Source organism: Mesoplodon densirostris, chromosome 8 (genome assembly GCF_025265405.1).
Source record: "Mesoplodon densirostris isolate mMesDen1 chromosome 8, mMesDen1 primary haplotype, whole genome shotgun sequence".
Lineage (NCBI taxonomy): Eukaryota > Metazoa > Chordata > Mammalia > Artiodactyla > Ziphiidae > Mesoplodon > Mesoplodon densirostris.
The window spans coordinates 73001621-73024362 of NC_082668.1; the positions used below are offsets into that span (position 1 = coordinate 73001621).

Genomic DNA, 22742 nt, shown 5'->3' on the forward strand with positions numbered 1-22742 from the left:
AGGAAAGGGAAAAAACTATGATGAAGATTACTCTACCCAGCAAGAATCTCATCCAGATTTGATGGAGAAATTAAAACCTTTACAGACAAGCAAAAGTTAAGAGAATTCAGCACCACCAAACCAGCTTTACAACAAATGCTAAAGGAATTTCTCTAGGCAGAAAACACAAGAGAAGAAAAAGACCTACAAAAACAAACCCAAAACAATTTAAAAAATGGTAATAGGAACATACATATTGATAATTACCTTAAATGTAAACGGATTAAATGCTCCAACCAAAAGACATAGACTGGTTGAATGGATACAGAAACAAGACCCGCCTATATGTGGTCTACAAGAGACCCACTTCAGACCTAGGGACACACACAGACTGAAAGTGAGGGGATGGAAAAAGATATTCCATGCAAATGGAAATCAAAAGAAAGCTGGAGGGCCTCCCTGGTGGCGCAAGTGGTTGAGAGTCCGCCTGCCGATGCAGGGGATACGGGTTCGTGCCCCGGTCTGGGAGGATCCCATATGCCGCGGAGCGGCTGGGCCCGTGAGCCATGGCCGCTGAGCCTGCGCGTCCGGAGCCTGCGCGTCCGGAGCCTGTGCTCCGCAACGGGGGAGGCCACAACAGTGAGAGGCCCGCATACCGCAAAAAAAAAAAAAGAAAGCTGGAGTAGCAATTCTCATATCAGACAAAGTAGATGTTAAAATAAAGACTATTACAACAGACAAAGAAGGACACTACATAATGATCAAGGAATCAATCCAAGAAGACGATATAACAATTGTAAATATTTATGCACCCAACATAGGAGCACCTCACTACATAAGGCAAATGCTAACAGCCATAAAAGGGGAAATCGAGAGTAACACAATAATAGTAGGGACTTTAACACCCCACTTTCACCAATGGACAGATCATCCAAAATGAAAATAAATAAGGAAACACAAGCTTTAAATGACACATTAAACAAGATGGACTTAATTGATGTTTATAGGACATTCCATATCAAAACAACAGAATGCATATTCTTCTCAAGTGCTCATGGAACATTCTCCAGGATAGATCGTATCTTGGGTCACAAATCAAGCCTTGGTAAATTAAGAAAATTGAAATCGTATCAAGTATCCTTTCCGACCACAATGCTACGAGACTAGATATCAATTACAGGAAAAAAATCTGTAAAAAATACAAACACATGGAGGCTAAACAATATGCTACTAAATAATCAAGAGATCACTGAAGAAATCAAAGAGGAAATCAAAAAATACCTAGAAACAAATGACAATGAAAACACGATGACCCAAAACCTATGGGATGCAGCAAAAGCAATTCTAACAGGGAAGTTTATAGCAATACAATTCTATCCCAAGAAACAAGAAAAATCTCAAACAACCTAACCTTACACCTAAAGCAATTAGAAAAAGAAGAACAAAAAAACCCCAAAGTTAGCAGAAGGAAAGAAATCATAAAGATCAGATCAGAAATAAATGAAAAAGAAATGAAGGAAACAATAGCAAAGATCAATAAAACTAAAAGCTGGTTCTTTGAGAAGGTAAACAAAATTGATAAACCTTCAGCAAAACTCATCAAGAAAAAAAGGGAGAAGACTCAAATCAACAGAATTAGAAATGAAAAAGAAGTAACAACTGACCCTGCAGAAATACAAAGGATCACGAGGGATTACTACAACTATATGCCAATAAAATGGACAGCCTGGAAGAAATGGACAAATTCTTAGAAAAGCACAACCTTCTGAGACTAAACCAGGAAGAAATAGAAAATATAAACAGACCAATCACAAGCACTTAATTTGAAACTGTGATTAAAAATCTTCCAACAAACAAAAGCCCGGGACCAGATGGCTTCACAGGTGAATTCTATCAAACATTTAGAGAAGAGCTAACGCCTATCCCTCTCAAACTCTTCCAAAATATAGCAGAGGGAGGAACACTCCCAAACTCATTCTACGAGGCCACCATCACCCTGATACCATAACCAAAGATGTCCCCAAAGAAGAAAACTACAGGCCAGTATCACTGATGAACATCGATGCCAAAATCCCCAACAAAATACTAGCAAACAGAATCCAACAGCACATTAAAAGTCTCATACACCATGATCAAGTCAGGTTTATCCAAGGAATGCAAGGATTCTTCAATATATGCAAATCAATCAATGTGATATACCATATTAACATACTGAAGGATAAAAACCATATGATTATCTCAATAGATGCAGAAAAAGCTTTTGACAAAATTCAACACCCATTTATGATAAAAACTCTCTAGAAAGTAGGCCTAGAGGGAACCTACCTCAACATAATAAAGGTCGTATATGACAAACCCACAGCCAACATCATTCTCAATGGTGAAAAACTGAAACCATTTCCTCTAAGATCAGGAGCAAGATAATGTTGCCCACTCTCACCACTTCAACATAGTTTTGGTGGTTGGAGCCACAGCAATCAGAGAAGAAAAAGAAATAAAAGGAATCCAAATTGGAAAAGAAGAAGTAATACTGTCACTGTTTGCAGATGACATGGTACTATACATAGAGAATCCTAAAGATGCTACCAGAAAACTACTAGAGCTAATCAATGAATTTGGTAAAGTAGCAGGATACAAAATTAACACACAGAAATCTCTTGCATTCTTATACACTAATGACAAAATCTGAAAGAGAAATTAAGGAAATACTCCTGTTTACCAGTGCAACAAAAATAATAAAATACCTAGAAATAAACCTACCTAAGGAGACAAAAGACCTGTATGCAGAAAACTATAAGACACTGATGAAAGAAATTAAAGACGATACAAACAGATGGAGAGATATACCATGTTCTTGGATTGGAAGAATCAACATTGTGAAAATGACTCTACTACCCAAAGCAATCTACAGATTCAGTGCAATCCCTATCAAACTACCACTGGCATTTTTCACAGAACTAGAACAAAAAATTTCACAATTTGTATGGAAACACAAAAGACCCCAAATAGCCAAAGCAATCTTGAGAACGAAAAATGGAGCTGGAGGAATCAGGCTCCCTGACTTCAGACTATACTACAAAGCTACAGTAATCAAGACAGTATGGTACTGGCACAGAAACAGAAATATAGGTCAGTGGAACAGGATAGAAAGCCCAGAGATAAACCCATGCACATCTAGTCACCTTATCTTTGATAAAGGAGGCAAGAATATACAGTGTAGAAAAGACAGCCTCTTCAATAAGTGGTGCAGGGAAAACTGGACAGCTACATGTAAAAGAATGAAATTAAAACACTCCCTAACACCATACACAAAAATAAACTCAAAATGGATTAAAGACCTAAATATAAGGCCAGACACTATAAAACTCTTAGAGGAAAACATAGGCAGAACACTCTATTACATAAATCACAGCAAGATCCTTTTTGACCCACCTCCTAGAGAAATGGAAATAAAAACAAAAATAAACAAATGGGACCTAATGAAACTTAAAAGCTTTTGCACAGAAAATGAAGCTATAAACAAGATGAAAAGACAACCCTCAGAATGGGAGAAAATATTTTCAAACGAAGCAACTGACATAGGATTAATCTCCAAAATATACAGGCAGCTCATGCAGTTCAATATCAAAAAAACAAACAACCCAATTCATAAATGGGCAGAAATCCTAAATAGACATTTCTCCAGAGAAGACATACAGTTCGCCAACAAACACATGAAAGGATGCTCAGCATCACTAATCATTAGAGAAATGCAAATCAAAACCACAATGAGGGGGCTTCCCGGGTGGCGCAGTGGTGAGAGTCCGCCTGCCGATGCAGGGGACACGGCTTCGTGCCCCGGTCTGGGAGGATCCCACATGCCGCGGAGCGGCTGGGCCCGTGAGCCATGGCCACTGAGCCTGCGCGTCCGGAGCCTGTGCTCCGCAATGGGAGAGGCCACAACAGTGAGAGGCTCGCGTACCACACACACACAAAAAAAAAAAAAAAAAAAAAAAACCACAATGAGGTATCACCTCACACCAGTCAGAATGGCCATCATCAAAAAATCTGCAAGTGGGCCTCCCTGGTGGCGCAGTGGTTGAGAGTCCGCCTGCCGATGCAGGGGATACGGGTTCGTGCCCCGGTCTGGGAGGATCCCATATGCCGCGGAGCGGCTGGGCCCGTGAGCCATGGCCTCTGGGCCTGCGCATCCGGAGCCTGTGCTCCGCAACGGGAGAGGCCACAACAGTGAGAGGCCCGCATACCGCAAAAAGAAAAAAAAAAAAATCTGCAAGCAATAAATGCTGGAGAGGGTGTGGAGAAAAGGGAACCCTCTTGCACTGTTGGTGGGAATGTAAATTCATACAGCCACTGTGGAGAACAGTATGGAGGTTCCTTAAAGAACTAAAAATAGAACTACCATAAGACCCAGGAATCCCACTACTGGGCATATACCCTGAGAAAACCATAATTCAAAAAGAATCATGTACCACAGTGTTCATTGCAGCTCTATTTACAATAGCCAGGACATGGAAGCAATTTAAGTATCCACTGAGAGATGAATGGATAAAGAAGATGTGGCACACATATACAGTGGACTATTACTCAGACATAAAAAGAAAGGAAATTGAGTTATTTGTAGTGAGGTGGATAGACCTAGTGTCTGTCACACAGAGTGAAGTAAGTCAGAAAGAGAAAAACAAATACTGTATGCTAACACATATATATGGAATCTAAAAAAAAAAATGGTACTGATGAATCTAGGGGCAGGACAGGAATAAAGATGTGGACATAGAGAATGGACTTGAGGACACGGGGAGGGGGAAGGGTAAGCTGGGACGAAGTGAGAGAGTAGCATTGACATATATACACTACCAAATGTAAAACAGATAGCTAGTGGGAAGAAGCCGCATAGCACAGGTAGATCAACTCTGTGCTCTGTGTCCACCTAGAGGGGTGGGATAGGGAGGGTGGGAAGGAGGTGCAAGAGGGAGGAGATATGGGGATATACGTATATGTATAGCTGATTCACTTTGTTATCCAGCAGCAACTAACTCACCATTGTAAAGCAATTATACTCCAATAAAGATGTGAAAAAAAAATAAAAACTCTATCTAAAGCAAGATGAGTACACTTATTACATTGTAATGAAAAGAATAAGGATTAGAGACTCAAAAAACTTGAGTTTTAATCCTTGATCAGGGGTGGGGGGGTGTCCGTGTGTATATGTGTGTGTGTGTGTGTGTGTGTGTGTGTGTGTGAGATTTAAGGCAAGTCATTTACTCTCTGAGCCTCAGTTTCCTCATCTGTAAAATGGAGTTTAACATCTAATTGGCAGATAGGGAAGCTTGAGTAAGTTAAGAGGCCTAAAGAATATGGTAAACTGTAGGGCTTCCCTGGTGGCGCAGTGGTTGAGAGTCCGCCTGCCGATGCAGGGGACACGGGTTTGTGCCCCGGTCCGGGAGCATCGCACATGCCGCAGAGTGGGCTGGGCCCGTGAGCCATGGCCACTGAGCCTGCGCGTCCGGAGCCTGTGCTTCTTAATGGGAGAGGCCACAACAGTGAGAGGCCTGCGTACCGCAAAAAAAAAAAAAAAAGAATATGGTAAAGTGTTAGTAAAAGATAAGTTAATAATGTTTGAGAAAGAAGGAGTGCTGCCCCAGATGAAAGGGTAATTGTGCTCCTGGGCTTTTATAAATTAAGTCACTTTTAGCAATGAGAAGTTTTCTGTTCGTTACCAGAGAAATTGAATTCCTAAGACTCTAATTTATTAAACTGTTTGCAAATGACACAGATGCTTCATGAAGATTTTAAGGTCTGTTCTTCCTTCTCTTTCCTCCCACGGTTTTTTCAGTGCATTTTGTCAGCATAGTGTCCTGAATGTTCGGAAATGGCTTTGGGCTTGGTTCGTTGAGTGTTTTTGGAGAATAATTAAAACCCTCAGGGCCATTTTTATTTCTCATCCAGAAACATTTCATGAATAAAGTTTGGTCACACAAAGATATAAATGGCAAGAGGTCAGAGTGGTGATGATGCTGTATGATTAGATATTTTGAAAGAAATTTGTATTTTTAAAGCTCTTTCAGATCGCTTTTCCATCCCTATTGACAAATCACCATGATTTATCCCTAAGAATAGTATTTCTATATAACTTAACTCAAGTTAGGGGCTTAATCTAATTAAGCTACGCTTATCAGTGATGTTGGACAAGCAGGTAACTATTATTATTATTGAAAATAGCACGTGGGGTATGAAGCAGTCCGAGAAGTGAGGATGATGGAAATCTGCCAGCCAAGGCAATTTTGGGTTTCAGTGAAAAATCTAAAATTCTAATACTTAGAGGAAAAAATTATTAATTTAAATAAGTATAATGCCAATAATCCATCCAGAGTTCTTCAAAATAAATGTGTTTTGGCAAGGTGCTGGAATTCTCCAGTGTATTCCCCCAAATGTTTCTGTTGTCCAAATGGCCATGTTGAAGACAGATAGACTGAAAAGGTTTGGTGCACCGGGTGCTGGATTTCTAACTCAAACAGTAGCTCCTTTTGAGATTAGACAAGCAACCCCCAAGTTTTAGGAAAATAGTTGGGGCTTTGTATTTTTCCTCCATAAGAGTTTCACTTAAATCCCTGGAGGTAGGTGCAGTTTTTGGAGAAGTAGCTACGATGTATGATGTGTTTTAAAGCATCCATTTTCTTCATTTTCTGTTTCTTGGAAATATGTTAGTAAGTTACTCGCACACGTGAAGAAAAAATGCCCAAAACACAGCAGCAAATGCTAAGCACATTTGAAAAAGTGTGAGTTTATTAAATTTAGACCTTGTCCATAATTTCAAGGGATTAATTATAAGGAAATTAATCAAGTCAGCAGCAAATGTGTCTATTTGAGAAAGCCCCTCTGGGTGACCACAATCTTAAGTAAGAAACAGAGAAAGCTATATTTATGACTGTCAAAAATGAGATTTTACTAATTGAGTGAATGTCAATATGTTATATATGCTAGTCAGCCAGATTTTGTTTTATTTATTTATGTATTTATTTTTTGCTGCACCATGTGCCCTGCGGGATCTTAGTTTCCTGACCAGGGATCGAACCCAGTCCCCCAGCAGTGGAAGCGTGGAGTCCTAACCACTGGACTGCCAGGAAATTCCTTAAATTTTGTTATTTTTAAAGGAATAAATATGGCTCTTATGGTGTGAAGACATTGCCTGCAAGAACAAACATTAGAAATCTCTCAGTAACTGTCCACAGATTTCAAATTTTAGGTACTCAAGCAAATGCTGCATTAGCCACAGTTAAAATTTATTGAGTTTCATATGTTAGGAACTTTATATTTAGAGGTAGGTAGTATTTGCTGTAGTAGAATGGAGCACAGTGTGAGTTGTCTCTGTCATGGGATTTTTAAAAATTGGGGTAATTGGGGCTTCCCTGGTGGCGCAGTGGTTGAGAGTCTGCCTGCCGATGCAGGGGACACGGGTTCATGCCCCGGTCCAGGAAGATCCCACATGCCGCGGAGCAGCTGGGCCCGTGAGCCATGGCCGCTGAGCCTGCGTGTCTGGAGCCTGTGCTCCGCAACGGGAGAGGCCATAGCAGTGAGAGGCCTGCGTACTGCAAAATAAATAAATAAATAAATAAATAAATAACCATATATATATATATATATATATATATATATATATATATATTAAAAAAACAATTGGGGTAATTGGATTGTATTATTAAAAAGCATTTTATTTATATGCCAATATATCTCTGGCATCAACTGTTTTCATACACAAGGTTGGAAATAGTAACTGGTTTCTAGATAGCTTGTCAGTTCATTTTTTGGGGGACTTTTTGTGATTATTTTAGCCCTCAGCTGGGCTATTGCTAAAACCCTGTGGCCGTTGGATCCTATCTGATCCCTTAGTAAAGTGATAGTGTTTGTTTCAAAAAATTAGGACTTGGTACACAGACACAGTGATGGCGCCAGAGATGTCGAATATGTGTGAATCATTAATTAGAAATTGCTTGTGGGATAGAAAATTGGGGGGAATAATTAGAAATAATAAGCTGACCTTTTTTTAAAACAGCTCCGTTGAGAGATAGTTTGTATACTAGAAATTTACCATGATCATTTTTAAATAAAGGGGAAGTATTGATAGGTGTCTCACTCTAAGCCACTTTCTTTTATTTTAGAGTAGTATTAAACAATAATAAAATATATATTTTCACTAACAAGATGATCTTTTTTTTTTTTTTTTTTTTTTTTTTTTGCGGTATGCGGGCCTCTCACTGTTGTGGCCTCCCCCGTTGCGGAGCACAGGCTCCGGACGCGCAGGCTCAGCGGCCATGGCTCACGGGCCCAGCCGCTCCGCGGCATATGGGATCCTCCCAGACCAGGGCACGAACCCGTATCCCCTGCATCGGCAGGCGGACTCTCAACCACTTGCGCCACCAGGGAGGCCCCAAGATGATCTTTTGATAATAGTAAGATGATCTTAAGCATTTCTAAATCTGTAAGTGAACAAGGCTTGAGTGGACTGGGAAGAATGTTGTGGTTCCTTGTGTTGGAGAAATACAAATTTATATGGGATAAACAAACGCTTAACATACTGGCCAATTGTCAGTGTTGTGAAATACTAAAAAATTCCATTCTAGCATAAGCAATAATCAGGTTAAAAAGAATTACTAGGAAAACATTTTTTGAGTTGTATGCAGAAAAGTACCTGATAAGAATTTTCCTGATTTCATGACAAATCTTTTTTTTCCTTTTGGAGCTGCTTTATGTAAACTTTTTTGGTGTGTTAAATATAGCGTATATACAGTAAAGGTTGTGAAACCTAAGAATAGCATAATAAGTAATATAAAACCAACATCCGTGTAACTACTTCTAGGGTCAGGAAAGAACATTGCTGGCCTCTCAGGATCAATCTGTATCTCCCTTCCCCTTCCTTGGTCCTTGACTATCATTTTAATGCAAATCTCCCCCACCTCTTGTGTGTGTGTGTGTGAATAAACCACCTATATATGTGTCCATAACAGTTAATATTTAATTTTGCCTCTTTTGTGAAAGAAATCATTTGTTCTTTTTTGTCTCAACAATCCATCCACATAGAACCATGCAATACAGTGTGTTCTTTTTTATCAGAATGTCATATGTATCATTATATGACTCTAATATAATACTTACCATTCTATAGTGTGGGCCTTTGGATTTTGCCCAGCTTACTACTGCTTATTCTGCTTTGGACATTATGGTCTGTAAAACCTGATACACGTGGGCATGAGTTTCTCAAAGTGTGGTCCCTCCATCCACAGTGCCAGCATGAAACTTGTTAGAAATGCAGATTCATGGGCCCCACCCCAAATCCACATTCAAATATCACCTTGGCATATATGTGTTATATGTATATGTGTGTATATATATATATAGTATATATATATATAGTATATATATATATATATATATATATATATATATATATATATATATACTATATGCTTATTTCAGTGATTGTGTCTTTGTTCACAATACTTTGAAGTCTTCTGATTTGGAAACTGCCTTAGGAACACTTTAATGGTCACACACATGCACACAAATACACACTCACCACAGTCTCTGAGGAATAGACTCATTACTCATTTTTGAAACAAATTAGTTTTATCTAGTTTGAGACAAATTTTTGGTATTTTCAAAGATAAAATAAATATTCAAAAGAAAAAGATTTGCCAACACTGAAGATATTCAAAGAATATGCAATAGGTGGAAGACCTGCTAAAAGAGGTCCCTGAACACAGGTTGGGCAGAACATTATTCCCAGAAAGAGAGCTGCAGAGCCGCACCGAGAAAGCAGGTCAGACTCTAGAGTTGGGCAAACATGGGTTTGAATCTACTTGTACCCCTGACTTGCTGCATCATCTTAGGGAAGGACTGATCTGCTCTGAGTTTCAGTTTCCTCTGAAACTGAAAAGAGGGGATAAGGCAAAGAGGGGATAAGAACATCTCTAAAGATTCAAAACCAGTGACTCTTTGCAGGGCTACGGTCATGCGGCAGATGCGTTTTGGCTTTGGGTCAGCAGTATAAATCTGTGTGAATAGGGCTGACTGTCATGCCTTCAGAGCTTTCATGCTTTTTACTTTACTTTCGTGCTTCCTGCAGGAACGATTCCAGGTGAAGAACCCTCCCCATACTTACATTCAAAAGCTCAAAGGCTATCTGGATCCAGCTGTTACCCGGAAGGTAAGATGGATTCCACTTTGTGTTGTTGCTTCCTCATTAGCAGGCAGAATCCTCCTGCCCTGGAGGAGACCTTCCTTCCTCTCCATTATAGCCTCTGCCGGAGCTTCCGGGGAAAAAACCTTGGAGTTGTTGGAGCCGGACAACATGAAAAGACAAAGTAAAAAGCCATCCTCGCTTGAGAATGTGTTTAAAAGTACTTTCCTGAGTTGGGAGTCATGTACCTCTGATGGTTATTGAGTTGCTGCCATTTGCAATTACACAGGGCGGTAGGTTCAGTCCAGAGGTGATCAGGCCCCCAGAAAAACAGGCCTAGCAAAGGGAATACTTGTCTTTCATGCCTTGGTGCATTTCCAGAGACCTTGAAAAATCACTGGGGCTTTGTCATCCCAGCTGTGCACTCACATCCTGTGTTGATGCTTTTAGCGGCTTCCCCCGCCCCAGCCGTGCCCCTGGCCCCAAGAAGGTAAGGAGAGAATAGCTGATTCCATTCTCAGCGGACTCTCTCCTTTTACAAACAAGCCCTGCTTTGTGCAGCCACACAATTGGTTTAAACTGATGCCTTGTGGTAAAGCATGTAGCCTGGCACAGCCCTGGGGCCTGGATCAGTCCTGGGATGTCTCAGGGCAGAGCCGCCCTTGCTCAAGATGGATAAAGGGCTAGTCACCAGACAGCACTTGTTTTTCGGTTGACCTTCCACAGCTCCTGCTTTCAAGGCTGCCCTGAAAATATCTTGAGCTGAATTCCCTCTGTTGTTTCAGTGTGTGACTCATGAGAGCAGAAAGGCACAGTTTTCCTAGTTAGCTCCCATTTCCAGGGCTCTTGGCTCTGAGATATATTTTTTAAGCTCCTTTTTCTGCATCTTCTGCTTACATTCTAAACACCGTGCCCACCCCCCGCCGAAAGAAATCAAGTAAAGGAGAACAACTATTATTTCCTTTTGGACGTTTCCTGGCCCTTTGTCCTGTAGTTACTATGCAGACAGGCGGAAATAAAGTCTAGGAGTGGTGATGCACATGGGTTGTGGACCTTTGCTGTCGCCTAGGCGCCATATGTGACGTAACCTCCTCTTCTAAGAATGTACCTATCAAAGTATCCTAATACCCTCCTCATAACTACGGCACACACATTTCTTTTTTTAAAAGAGCTTCTGTCAGGTCTGCTAAGTGAGACAGCTGCTTAATTCTTAGTTTCTTTCTTGTCTCCCTCCCCAAGGATATAGCACCTTTCAATTTCATCACATTAGAGAGGGTTAAAGGAAGGCATACCCATATACACAAAACACAACCCAGAAAAAAAAACCCAGGCTATTTCTTTTGCACAGGGGCAGCAAGATTCTGTATGAGAAATATTTTCAGAAATCCCCCAACTCGTAAACCTTCTGGCTGGACAGCTCAGACCCAGGATTACGCACGCTTATCCTGAGCTGAGTCTGGCAGAAATGCCGTATTCGTACACAAGACTGAGAGTATACTCAATGTCCCAGCCCCTGACAATTATCTCGACATTTGTCAAATTCTTTAAAAAAGGAAAATACGTAAACTCTTAGAGAGTGCTTCTTAGACTCCAGCCTCAAGCCCCATGGGGAGGAAGATGGTTGGAGAGAAGAGGCGGATTCTTCCTGGCCCAGTCCCAGTTCTTCCTCGGAACAATTATTCCTGGGAATGTAAAATGAAAAACAACAACAAATCAGCTGCTCAGAAAGTGTTTTGCTTCCTCGCAAATAACTTCATAAAGAGGCCCAAGACAAAGGATGTCTGTCTGGGCTGACCTTCATTCCTGAAATCTCTGCCCTAGCCGTGTGTATTCACCTGAATGGCCGTGTTTGGCCTGCGCCTCATCTTTCAAGATCAGTCATTCAGCTTTCAGAAAAAAATAAAATGGATGTTGTATCAACCATCCCTGCTTTAGTAAGAGTTCTATCAGGAGCTGGCGGTAGGAAATGATCTGTTCCACTCACCATAACTGTCATGCTTAAAGCCTGGAAAAAAAGGAGATTTTGCTTGGAGTAAGACATGGCTTGCAGTTAAAATGAGTTTACGATTCTCAGCTGAATTAGAGTCAGGGAGAAAGAGATTTCCAATCAGGCTTTCCATTTTAGCCAGACAGTCTAAGCTGAGCAGTTTACCCTTAACTGCATCTGGAGTCCTCAAGCACTTCATTCATTAATCTTTTGTTCACATTGAATTGAAGATACTTAATTTGCTGTCTTCTAAAAAAAATTTCTTAAGCATCTTCTATTTCGATTTTCTTCTAAGTAGTTTTAAGTGAAACCCTGTAGGGCAGGGAAGGAAGAGCCTAAATTAGATATCTCTCCAAACCAGTCTCCTTATTTAATACCGGGAGGCTCTCAGTCTGTGTTTTGGGGGGATGTGCTCATGTCTGGCATGGGGAGAGGCGACAGGCCATGAAGAAAGGAGTCTGGTCCTCTGTGGGCCCTGCGGTTGTGAAAGAAACCCTATTATACGGGTCTCCAGGGCTCAGCTGTCTCCGTGGGCTCTTCCCTGGGCCTGCTGTGTACAGAGAGGGCTGGGGGAAGGGTGAACGCTGCTAATAAGTGGTACCCAGCTCTTGTTCGCTGGTTCCCACAGTCGCACGATTTCCCTTTGAAGTGTTTTAAAGCATTCTGGGTGCGTTGTACAAGTGCAGAGTGTTGGCAGCCGTTGATTATGTGTTAGGGAAGTAGATGCCAAGATTTCTCTGCGGTCCAAAGTCCACCAGCTGAAATTCAAACGGTTGCCAAGAGAATAGAATACAGGGCGAAGTCAGTTTAGTTCTACCTCAGTTTTCCTGCAGTTGCAAAAGTGTAGTGTCTCGCAGTAAATGCCTAATAAATGTTATCGGCTATTGTTGTCGCCTCTCTTATCTCAGTGTTTTGAGTTATTATGTTTTGATACATGCCTCTTAGTCCTTCAGCAGATCCTCTTTCACACCGTCAGGTCCTCCGTGCTACACTGGGTGCCCTTGTAGCTCACAGTGTATGTGAGGGATGACCTTGCCCTGAGGAAACATAAGGCTCAGTTAGGGAACCAGCACAGGTCGGCAGGGAACGAATCGGAACTATGCATAATGCGTAGCTAGGAATGCTGAGTCTTTTCCTAAAGGCCACATGTGCAGACAGCCCAAGACTTGTGACTCTGACATGGGACTGGCCCCTCTGGAGCATCCAGCACACCTGGAAATGGTTTCCTCAGCTGTGCGGCCATAGACCCTACCTCATTGGCAGTCCTCATTGCCGGAAGGCTCTCTAGGAAGCGCTGGGCTTGGATGTCCCTCCAACCTATGGATGACTCTTTGTTGTTTCTTAAGCCTTTCTTGACAAAAGAGGGGGTGGCTCTCTTTTTTCATGGTATCAGGGATGCTTTTATTTCACATATTGGGGATGCTGCACACCTGAGAAGGTCTTTGGGTGCTTCAGGAGTGGCAGTCGGGAAACTGAGACTTTTTGCTCTGGTGAGAAGCAGCTGGTGGAGAAGTAAAGGGTCTTCAGAAGGGAAGAGGGTAGCAGGAGCCCGTCAGTGCTGAGCAGGGGTCCAGTCTTCCCTGGGGCACCCGGGCCTGCCTGTGGCAGGGCTCTCCACTCCCCACATCCCGGAATCCTCCTTTCCAACCTTCCTCCTGTCCTTCCTGTCCTTGGATGCCTTTCTCTTTGGAGCTGGATGACCCTGTTCCTTCTGCAGTCATGGGAGCAGAGGAGAAGGGTCCTTGATATCCTGAGCCAGGATTCTCAAAGGCTTTTCCTGAAAATAGAGTAACCTGAAGGTGGTTTTGGTCTCTAGCACAGAGAGCATAGACCTCTTCTCAGAAGGCATTGCACATCAAATGGCCTTCCAGACTGGCCTAAGACTTTAGTGACTGTCAAGAAATATTTTTATAGGAAATTGTGTTCCAAAGAACTCGTGTGCAGTGCAACCCAGTGATCCCTTGGAGATTATTTGGAGTCGAGAGGATAGAGAAATGAGTACATTTACTATCAGAGGAGGATTCACTGGGGCAAGGGAGACCTGAGGGAGTTCTGGGAGGACACGTGGGATTTTGATAGGCAGGGGAATGAGGAAGGACATTCCTCAAGGAGAAGGGAGGTGTCTAGAGGAGGGACCTTCCACGGGAGGTCATGCAGAAAAGAACAAGCATAGTAGGTGTGAGATTGCCACCTTAGAGAGGCCTGCTTGCAAGTTTGGTTCTCGGTTGTCAACTGGGGACCTGGATTTCGGGAGAGTTCCCAGAATTCCCTGTTAATAATGACTCACTGTGCCCAAACTGTTGATGCCAACTGCATGGTTTATGCAGAATGCCGGTTTTCCTTTTGGGAGGCTGCACTTTTGGTATGTGCTAGGCAGAGAGTGCTCAAGTGATGAGCCCCCAGTAAAACCCCCAGCCACTAAGTGTCTAATGAGCTTCCCTGGTTGACAGCATTGCACGAATATTGTCATTTATGACTCCTATGGGCGAATACTCTTGGAAGCTTGTATCTGATTTCCTCTGGACTTCACCCCACGCACCTTTTCCCTTAGCTGATTATACCTTGCATCTTTTTGATGTAATAAATCCTAGCGGCAAGAACAACTATATGCTGAGTCCTGTGAGCCCTAACGAATCATTGAAACGGGTGATTTTAGGGACCCCAACATAGGTATGTCAGTGAGTATTGTTGTATTGTGGGGTAGGGAAAAAAATAAGCTACTTACTCAGAGATACTTAGTACATGAAATAAGTCATTTTCCCCAGTCCTTTCACATAAGCTGACTGTTACGATGAGAAAAAATTGTGTGCTTTGCAAAAAGAAATGTGTGAGAAGCCCACTTTAGAAGCAGAGGTATTTTTATATTCTGTTAAACTTATTACAAGTAAGCTGCAGTTACAGCACTTGCTAAAATATGTTTTGTGAGAGTATGTGTTCTTGAATTACAGAAATTCAGACGGCGTGTTCAAGAGTCCACACAAGTGCTAAGAGAACTGGAAATTTCTTTAAGAACCAACCATATTGGGTAAGTGTGCCCACTGAACATTTTAGCTCTAAAGCTTTTGGACACTTTACAAAGTGACTGAATCATATCCAAAGAATTAAGCTTCCTTACTGTTCGTTATTAGTTGAGACTGAGGTTTAGATGGGTGGAACCTTTGTTTTAGTTCTTGAATTGCTCACTGTGCAAGAATCAGAAGCAGGACAGACAGTCCTTGTTTTGGGATGTTCATACTAATTGTAAAGTTCTCTGCTTGGATGCAGTGATGGTGTGTGTATAGTGATTCCCTGGGAAGTCAGGAACCCCCAACAAGTCATGTAGACTGAGATCCTGGAAGATCTTGAAGCCTTCCCTGGAGGTCTTTGACCTGGTTACTTGAAGCTGCTTTATTCTTTTCTCAGTTCCCTGGCCAGAAGGGGACAGAAGCTGGAGTGGTGTCACTTGACATACCCCCTTGCACTTAGATACTTCATTCTGAGTCTCTTCTTCCTACATCCCCAAATTTCAGGACCATGAAATGTAAATCCACACTGGAAAGTGAAGTTTGGGGAATCTCTGCACTAAGCATTTCGAAGAGTTTTTCATACAACAGCATGGTTGCTTTGCCTCAAGCCAAGTACAACTTCATTACACACTCCCTCCCTCCTGAGATAATCAGAATTGTACAGTACCTTCAAATAAGATGGTTTCTCTCTAAGGCAGAATGATGTCAGTATTTTATTTTATAGCTTCAATTCTTCCTAAAGTACCTATTTAACATCTGGCGATCATTTAACCCCTCTGGAATTTGATTCTTTGAGATTTGCAAGGGAAAGACTGTAGACTTTAGATCTTTTAGAATTGTCCCCTGTGATAGGTCTATTGGAAATGAAGTTTTACATATATATTACATTTTTGTTTTTCAGCATCTTTGTAAAATAATTACCTAAGTAGCAGTTTACTTCTACTTCTGAGTATGTTTGGTATAAGCCATTCAAAGGTTATTTTCTGCAGTTATTTCAGAATAAGCTTTTTTAAGTCATAGAAATGCAAGGTTAATTTATAGCTCCATAGCCTGGGTGAGAATATTCATTTCCTTAAGGATAATTTCACATGTTTGGCACCTTGAGAATGAAATATTTGGAAAATGAACTGATTCTAATCTAAGGTTGATAATCACCCTTGTCCCAGAAAATGGGCTATAGAACAGTGGCTCAGAGTATCATGAAAATAGAAGTGGAAGAGAAATTTAGGATTGCCTAGACCCTCGTTTTCCAAATTAAAAGAATTAGGGACCAGAGAAGGTGAGAGACTTCCACAAAGTCTACAGCTGTAGAGCCAGCCAGACGTTTTGTTCAAAATGCGATGTTCTTTTTCTTATCTAGCCTAATCTGGCAGCTCTTTCCTTGAAAGGAAATAAGATAATCGGGACTCTGAGATCAAAACAATGAGGCTTGCCTATTGGGGCTGAAAGTGGTGGTGATTTAATATAGCTGGGCATCCAAAGCTTAGGAAATTCAAATACTCTCCAATATTTGTGGATCAGGAGCTAGATTCCATTTGGTAGGGTCCAACCCCATACTGTTGGCACTTCTTCTTGACTGAAAATGGTGGCATGAGCTGCAGCCAGGATTTCTACAAATTGTCAGAAAGCATTTCTTGAAGCATTGCTGAAATAATGTGAAATTGACCATCAAATACCAAGGCAAGACGATCATTTCCAATATAAAGTTGGCTGAGTAGAAAAGGTCTGGTTGGGTGGAAGCCAGTGCAAATCTGCAAGCAGTTGGAGTGGTTTGCTGTTTAGGATACTCTAGGCATGTTGAAAGATTCTTGCATTTCTTTCATCTTCACCAGCTGAAGTTTCCCCTTGTCTACTACCTACGTGAGACACTTGGAAAGCTTTGGCTTTAGCAGCACAAAAATTCATGGAAGTGCATTGTCTGATTGTATGAAACCAATTATTGGCATAACCTTATATGGAGTGAAACCACACACCAGGATTTTGACCTGATTTGCCTGTCCTGAAAACCCAAACCTGAACTGGACTTTTCTTGATGGAAACTAACTGGCTTGACCGTATTTGATTGGGAAAACTTCTGAAGAATTACTAAATAATGTGAAAGTAATCAATTACTACAGTGAGGAATTCTGGGAATGCAAGGTGCTGCATAGGGAATCCTTAGATTTTTATTGCACTCTTTGGGGTACCATATTAGAAAGGTAATTGGGTGCCCATTTTCCTTAGGGAAAGAGAGATCTTGGCTCATATTTTTGCCATGCCCCTTTATCAGTTATTTGACTTAAGTAAGTTACATAAACTTTCTGTATTTATCATGTGACCTAAGTTAACTTCTCATCTATAAAATTAGGATAATAATACTTATCTAACAGGAATGTTGTAAGGATTAAATGAGATAACTTATGAAAGACCTAATATAGGGTTTAATACATAGTAATTACTCTCAATATATGATAGCTGTTATTTGTTGTTATGCTTGTTGAAAATAATATTATATGTAATAATTATCGGACAGTGTTGTGTAATATATCCCTAAGGAAAGCCATGCAGAGAATGTTACCTTCTCTGTCTAAAAGTACCCTGTTACCTAGGAGTTTATGATTTGCAGAAATTAAAAGGAAGAATTACATTTAAAATCTACTTCTCTTTAAAAAAAATATTTTTGGCATATGCTTGCATTCCAAGGTTAAAATCTGGGGCTTTGCTGAAGTAACATTCCAAGCTACAGCTTTGTCAAGCAAAAGGGTCAACCTAAAACTATAAATGGAACAGTCTTGTGAGAAAGATAATTAATTTTGGGGGGGAGCCAAATTGAAATAAGGATTGGACTAGAAATAATATCATTCACTTACTCTTAGGAACTATAACAGTTGAGGAGAATTGGATTATGACTAATCCAAGCCCTTGCGATGACTTGAAATACCCTTGAAGGGAGCTGAGCACTGTTAGAGCACATTGACTTGGCTGTGCTCTACTGGGAGACGGGCGTTGGGATGACTTGGCTGTGGGGTGGTAAGATTCGAGGGGCGCTGGCGGTTGGGACAGATTGGCGGATGTTAGTCCATGAAACTGAGGTGTAGGCTCGCTCTCCTTGCAGGTGGGTCATTTGAGTAAAACTGCCTATTATGATGGAAAATTACTTTTCATCCTGAGTGCAAGGTCATAGACATCCTGAAAGGTGCTTGCTTCACTGTATCTCGGTGGGGGAGATGAGAAGAATGGGCGTGAGGTGACAGGCAGGAGGTGCAAGTTGGCAAGGAGAGGAGGAGATCTGTAGAAGGAGGAAGATGCTGGGGAATGTGCAGTGAGTGTCTTCTCTGGGGTTTAACACGTATATGTGTGCCTCAAGCTACCCTACGATTAATTCATCCTTAGATGGTGCTTTTTGGAATCCTCAAGATCATAATCATTTAGTCATTTATTAAGCACTGTATTTGCTACTAAGCACTGTATTTGGTAAGTTAAATGTATTATTTCTTACAGAAGTCTTTTTATTATTGCCCTTTTCCTCTGAACCTCCGTTTTACAGATGAGGAAACAGAGTCCACAATTAAATATCTTGCTCAAGTCCACACGATTGAGAAGCACTGAGGTTTGGACCTGGAGATGTCCAAATCTAAAGCCTGTTATCTAAACCAGCAGTTCTTAAATTTTTTGATTTCAGGACTCCTTTACTGTCTTAAATTATTTTGAGCCCCAGTAAGTTTGTATGTGGGTTTTATCTATTAATGTTACCATATTGGAAATTTAAACTAATAAATTTTAGATATGCTTATTTAATAAAATTTAATATTTATTTAACAATAAATATTTAATGTAAATATATAAATATAAAATAATAAACATAATATAGCACAAATAACATATTTCATGAAAAATAACTATTTTCCACAGCAAAAAAAATTTAGTGACAGGGTGGCATTGATTTACACGTTTACAAATCTTTTTACTGTCTCACTAATAGAAGGCAGCTGGATTCTCATATCTTTGTCTGCATTCAATTTGTTATGATGTGTTTTGGTTGATGTATAGGAAGAAAACCTGGCCTTACACAGATACACACTTGGAAAAATGAAGAGTTTTTAAGTAACCATTTCAGATAATTGTGGCTATTGTTTGATATTACACCAAAATTTAAAGGTGTAATTTCTTAAAGTTAGTTGCAATGTATTGATAGAATCTGAAACCGTATCAGTGAGCTTTTGTGTTCTGTTATGTCGATACTAAAATCCATTGTGCTGTCTTTCACTTTGAATGGGTATTTCTAACCATGAATACTTTTTAACATCATGAAAAAGTCATTTGAAATATATTGTTTCACTGAGTTATCCCGATCTTTCAAACATCAACACATTTTATTCTATAATATAAAAACAATCATATTTGTTAATAATCATCAGTGTCATCAGAATTTACTTTAGGTATTGGGAAGCTGTCAGACTCGTGGTGGTAAATACAAGTGTTCCAAAATTCTAATTTTTTCGTTTGTAAGCTCAGATTTTATCATTGACAAAAAATATTGTCAGTTCTTTTCCTGAAAATGACAGGCTCACTTCATTCACTTTTGAGAATATCTGCCAAATACCCAAGAGAGAATAACCACAATGTGTCTGTCATTGGACATTCCATTTAGAAAATGGCTGGGTCAGTTTGCAGCTCCAGCAATTGCACCAGTGCTTTTCCTCAAGACGGCCGTGGTGCTTGGGCAGGCAGCAGAAGTGCTATATGTGGGCTTTCCATTTTGTCACACAGAGAATGAAAAAGACGTATATTCAAGGAGCAAGCTTTAATAAAGTCAGTAATATTTAGCACTTCACTAAGGACAGGTTTAAGTGAAGCTGACTTTTTTTCCCTTTCTGAGTGCTTGGGGTGAAGAATACAATAAAAAGGTGTATTGTTTGGTGGTAGCAGTTTCATTCACATTTCTTTTGTACCATCAGTGCAAGTGTCAGCACAGTGACAAAAGCGACTACTTAATATTTGTATGAAAATAGGTTTAACTTCACAGACCCCTGAGAGGGTTCCAGGGACTCCTGGTGGTCCATGGGCTATACTTTGAGAACCAGTCTGAGATGCTGTCTCACAGAATAGATTTGGAAGCTGATGAGGAATCTGGGTGATGTTTACCTTCTATCTCTCGCTTCTTGTGATTTTTTTTTTCATGATTTGTCAGCAACTGCAGTTCCTACCGGATGCCTGTAGTATCTCTAAAGGAAACTGGCAGAGGGAATTCACCATCTGTCCATTCATCTTGTGTATCTCGGGTCTGTTTTGTTGTTTGATCTTAGAAATTTAAAGCCAGTAATGTCCTTTGAGACTTTATTTTCTAGATGAGAACGATGAGGTTCTGAGATTTGGGAGGCAGAGAGAAAACAATAGCAATTTGGAAACAAAGCTTTGACCTGTCTACAGTAAAACAGTAACTCTTGGCACTTATATTTAGAGCCCTTCCTTGAATAAGTTTTTTTTTTTTTTTTTCCAGAGCTATTTCTCATTATCACTGTGCCTTCCAGCTCCTAAGCAGTTGATTTGGAATTTGCGTAAATTCAAATTTACAACATATGGTAATTACATCGAATCTGTGAGGTACTCAGTGATGCATGCTGTCAGAGTCAGAAATAATTCTACTTTCCAAAACCTGTAATCACCCAATTTGAAACTGTTTGCATATTGGCACTATATTAAAGCGTGTGTAGCATGCGCAGAGGTGAAAATGGAAATTTACTATAGGAACCCTCCATTTATGATATGTCATGATCATATACATAAATCTGCAGAATGGGGCATCCATTTTTTTATGCCTTTAGATTAAAGATACTGCTTGGAAAGTTGCCCGTTTTTCATCTCTACCTATTTGATTTCCACAGAAGTTCACTCTCGCCTCTGTTTTCTCCTATACAGAATATCCTAAGTGAGGAAGGGATAGGGATTGAGAGGACAAGAGGAAAAGTGAAGGCTGTTCTTTTCTTGTAATCCATAGTCTTTTTGCTGAGATGACTTTACTAACCTGATACCACTTGACAAAGGGAGTAAGGTAGTCAGCTGTGATGGATCTCTATCTTCTTCTTTCCTAAACCACCTGCAGGGGTTTGGGCCAGAACAGAGGCCCAGGGAAGATCTCACAGCTTAGAAAAAGAGGTTAAAAATGAAATTAAACCTCTCAAAGGCAGGACGTGTTACACTGTCGCCTACTTTTTAGAAACTGAGCAGCCGGCTCCTGACTTTCACTTTGAAATGAATGAATGAATGAATGAATGAATTTATAAGTAAGGTTTTATTTATTTTATTTTTGGCTGTGTTGGGTCTTTGTTGTGGTGCGCGGGCTTCTCATTGCGGCGGCTTCTCTTGTTGCGGAGCACGGGCTCTGGAGCGCAGGCTCAGTATTCGTGGCGCACGGGCTTAGTTGCTCCGCGGCATGTGGCGTATTCCTGGACCAGGGCTCGAACCCGTGTTCCCTGCATTGGCAGGCGGATTCTTAACCACTGCTCCACCAGGGAAGTCCTGAAATTTATTTATTTATTTATTTATTTATTTATTTATTTTGCGCTACGCGGGCCTCTCACTGTTGTGGCCTCTCCCATTGCAGAGCACAGGCTCCGGACGCGCAGGCTCAGCGGCCATGGCTCACGGGCCCAGCCGCTCCGCGGCATGTGGGATCTTCCCGGACCGGGGCATGAACCCATGTCCCCTGCATCGGCAGGCAGACTCTCAACCACTGCGCCACCAGGGAAGCCCCTGAAATTTATTTTTAAAGTGCTTTCACTCAAAGTCAGCAAGTCAGGACAGGGGCACTGATAAGGGTGCTAAATTGAAGTAAAAGCCAATTAATAGGTTTTATCATTGCATGAAAATATATGCATATTAGTACTTTGAGTCAAGAGAAATGTAGCTCTGACTGTATTTGGCTATTTCCTACTATTTCTTCCTTCCTTCCTTCTTCTTCTTCTTCTTTTTTTTAATATCCATGAGTTATTTGCCTACTCTCCAGTTTGTGGCTAAACTAAGTGAGATGAAGGTGCTAGCAGGTCCTTAGGATGTTGTGGGTCATCTCTACATTTTAGAGGCAGTGTCTGGAAAATCAACCTGAAGGAACTATAATGGCTGTTTTTCTCAGCTCCTAAATTAGAGTGTTCTTATGGGTCACTGAGACAGAATATGTGAAACCAAGATTGCTCTGAAAAATCTGGACCCTGTGGTTTTGTGCAGCCACCAAGGAGGGCTAGTTTAAATTATGCAGTCAGAACCCATAGATCTGACCAATGGAGAGGCCTCAGGCTAAGAGGCTTGAATTTCAAGAACACAGCTAGTCATCCGATTTGATAGTGAGTTCTAGCTTTCTTCAGTCTCCTACCAGTTTTAAAAGGGAATTTTTTTTTTTTTACCATTTCTAAGCTTTTAATTATCAGCACTTAAAAATGTCCAATGTCTTCTGAGACCTAGCCATATAGGGAGTAATTTAAAATAAATCAAATGAAAATAAGGATATAGAAGTAGATGCTGTGAGAGCGTGTATGTGGTGGTGGTGAAATGAAACTTCAGCCTCTCCTAATAGCCATCCCCTTAGTTCTGGTCAGCTCTCATAACAAAGCCACTTCGTGAG

The 22742-nt window shown here is 40.8% G+C and overlaps 1 protein-coding gene across 3 annotated transcripts in view; it reads left to right on the top strand.

Annotated features, from left to right (window-relative positions):
* The window catches only part of FMNL2 (formin like 2), a 306084-nt gene that overhangs the window by 192146 nt on the left and 91196 nt on the right, over positions 1 to 22742 (top strand). For all 3 annotated transcript variants that reach the window (XM_060106297.1, XM_060106295.1, XM_060106296.1), the window contains exons 3-4: positions 10100 to 10180; positions 15089 to 15165. In XM_060106297.1, coding sequence (XP_059962280.1) covers positions 10100 to 10180; positions 15089 to 15165 — 158 coding nt within the window. The remainder of the gene's footprint in view (positions 1 to 10099; positions 10181 to 15088; positions 15166 to 22742) is intronic.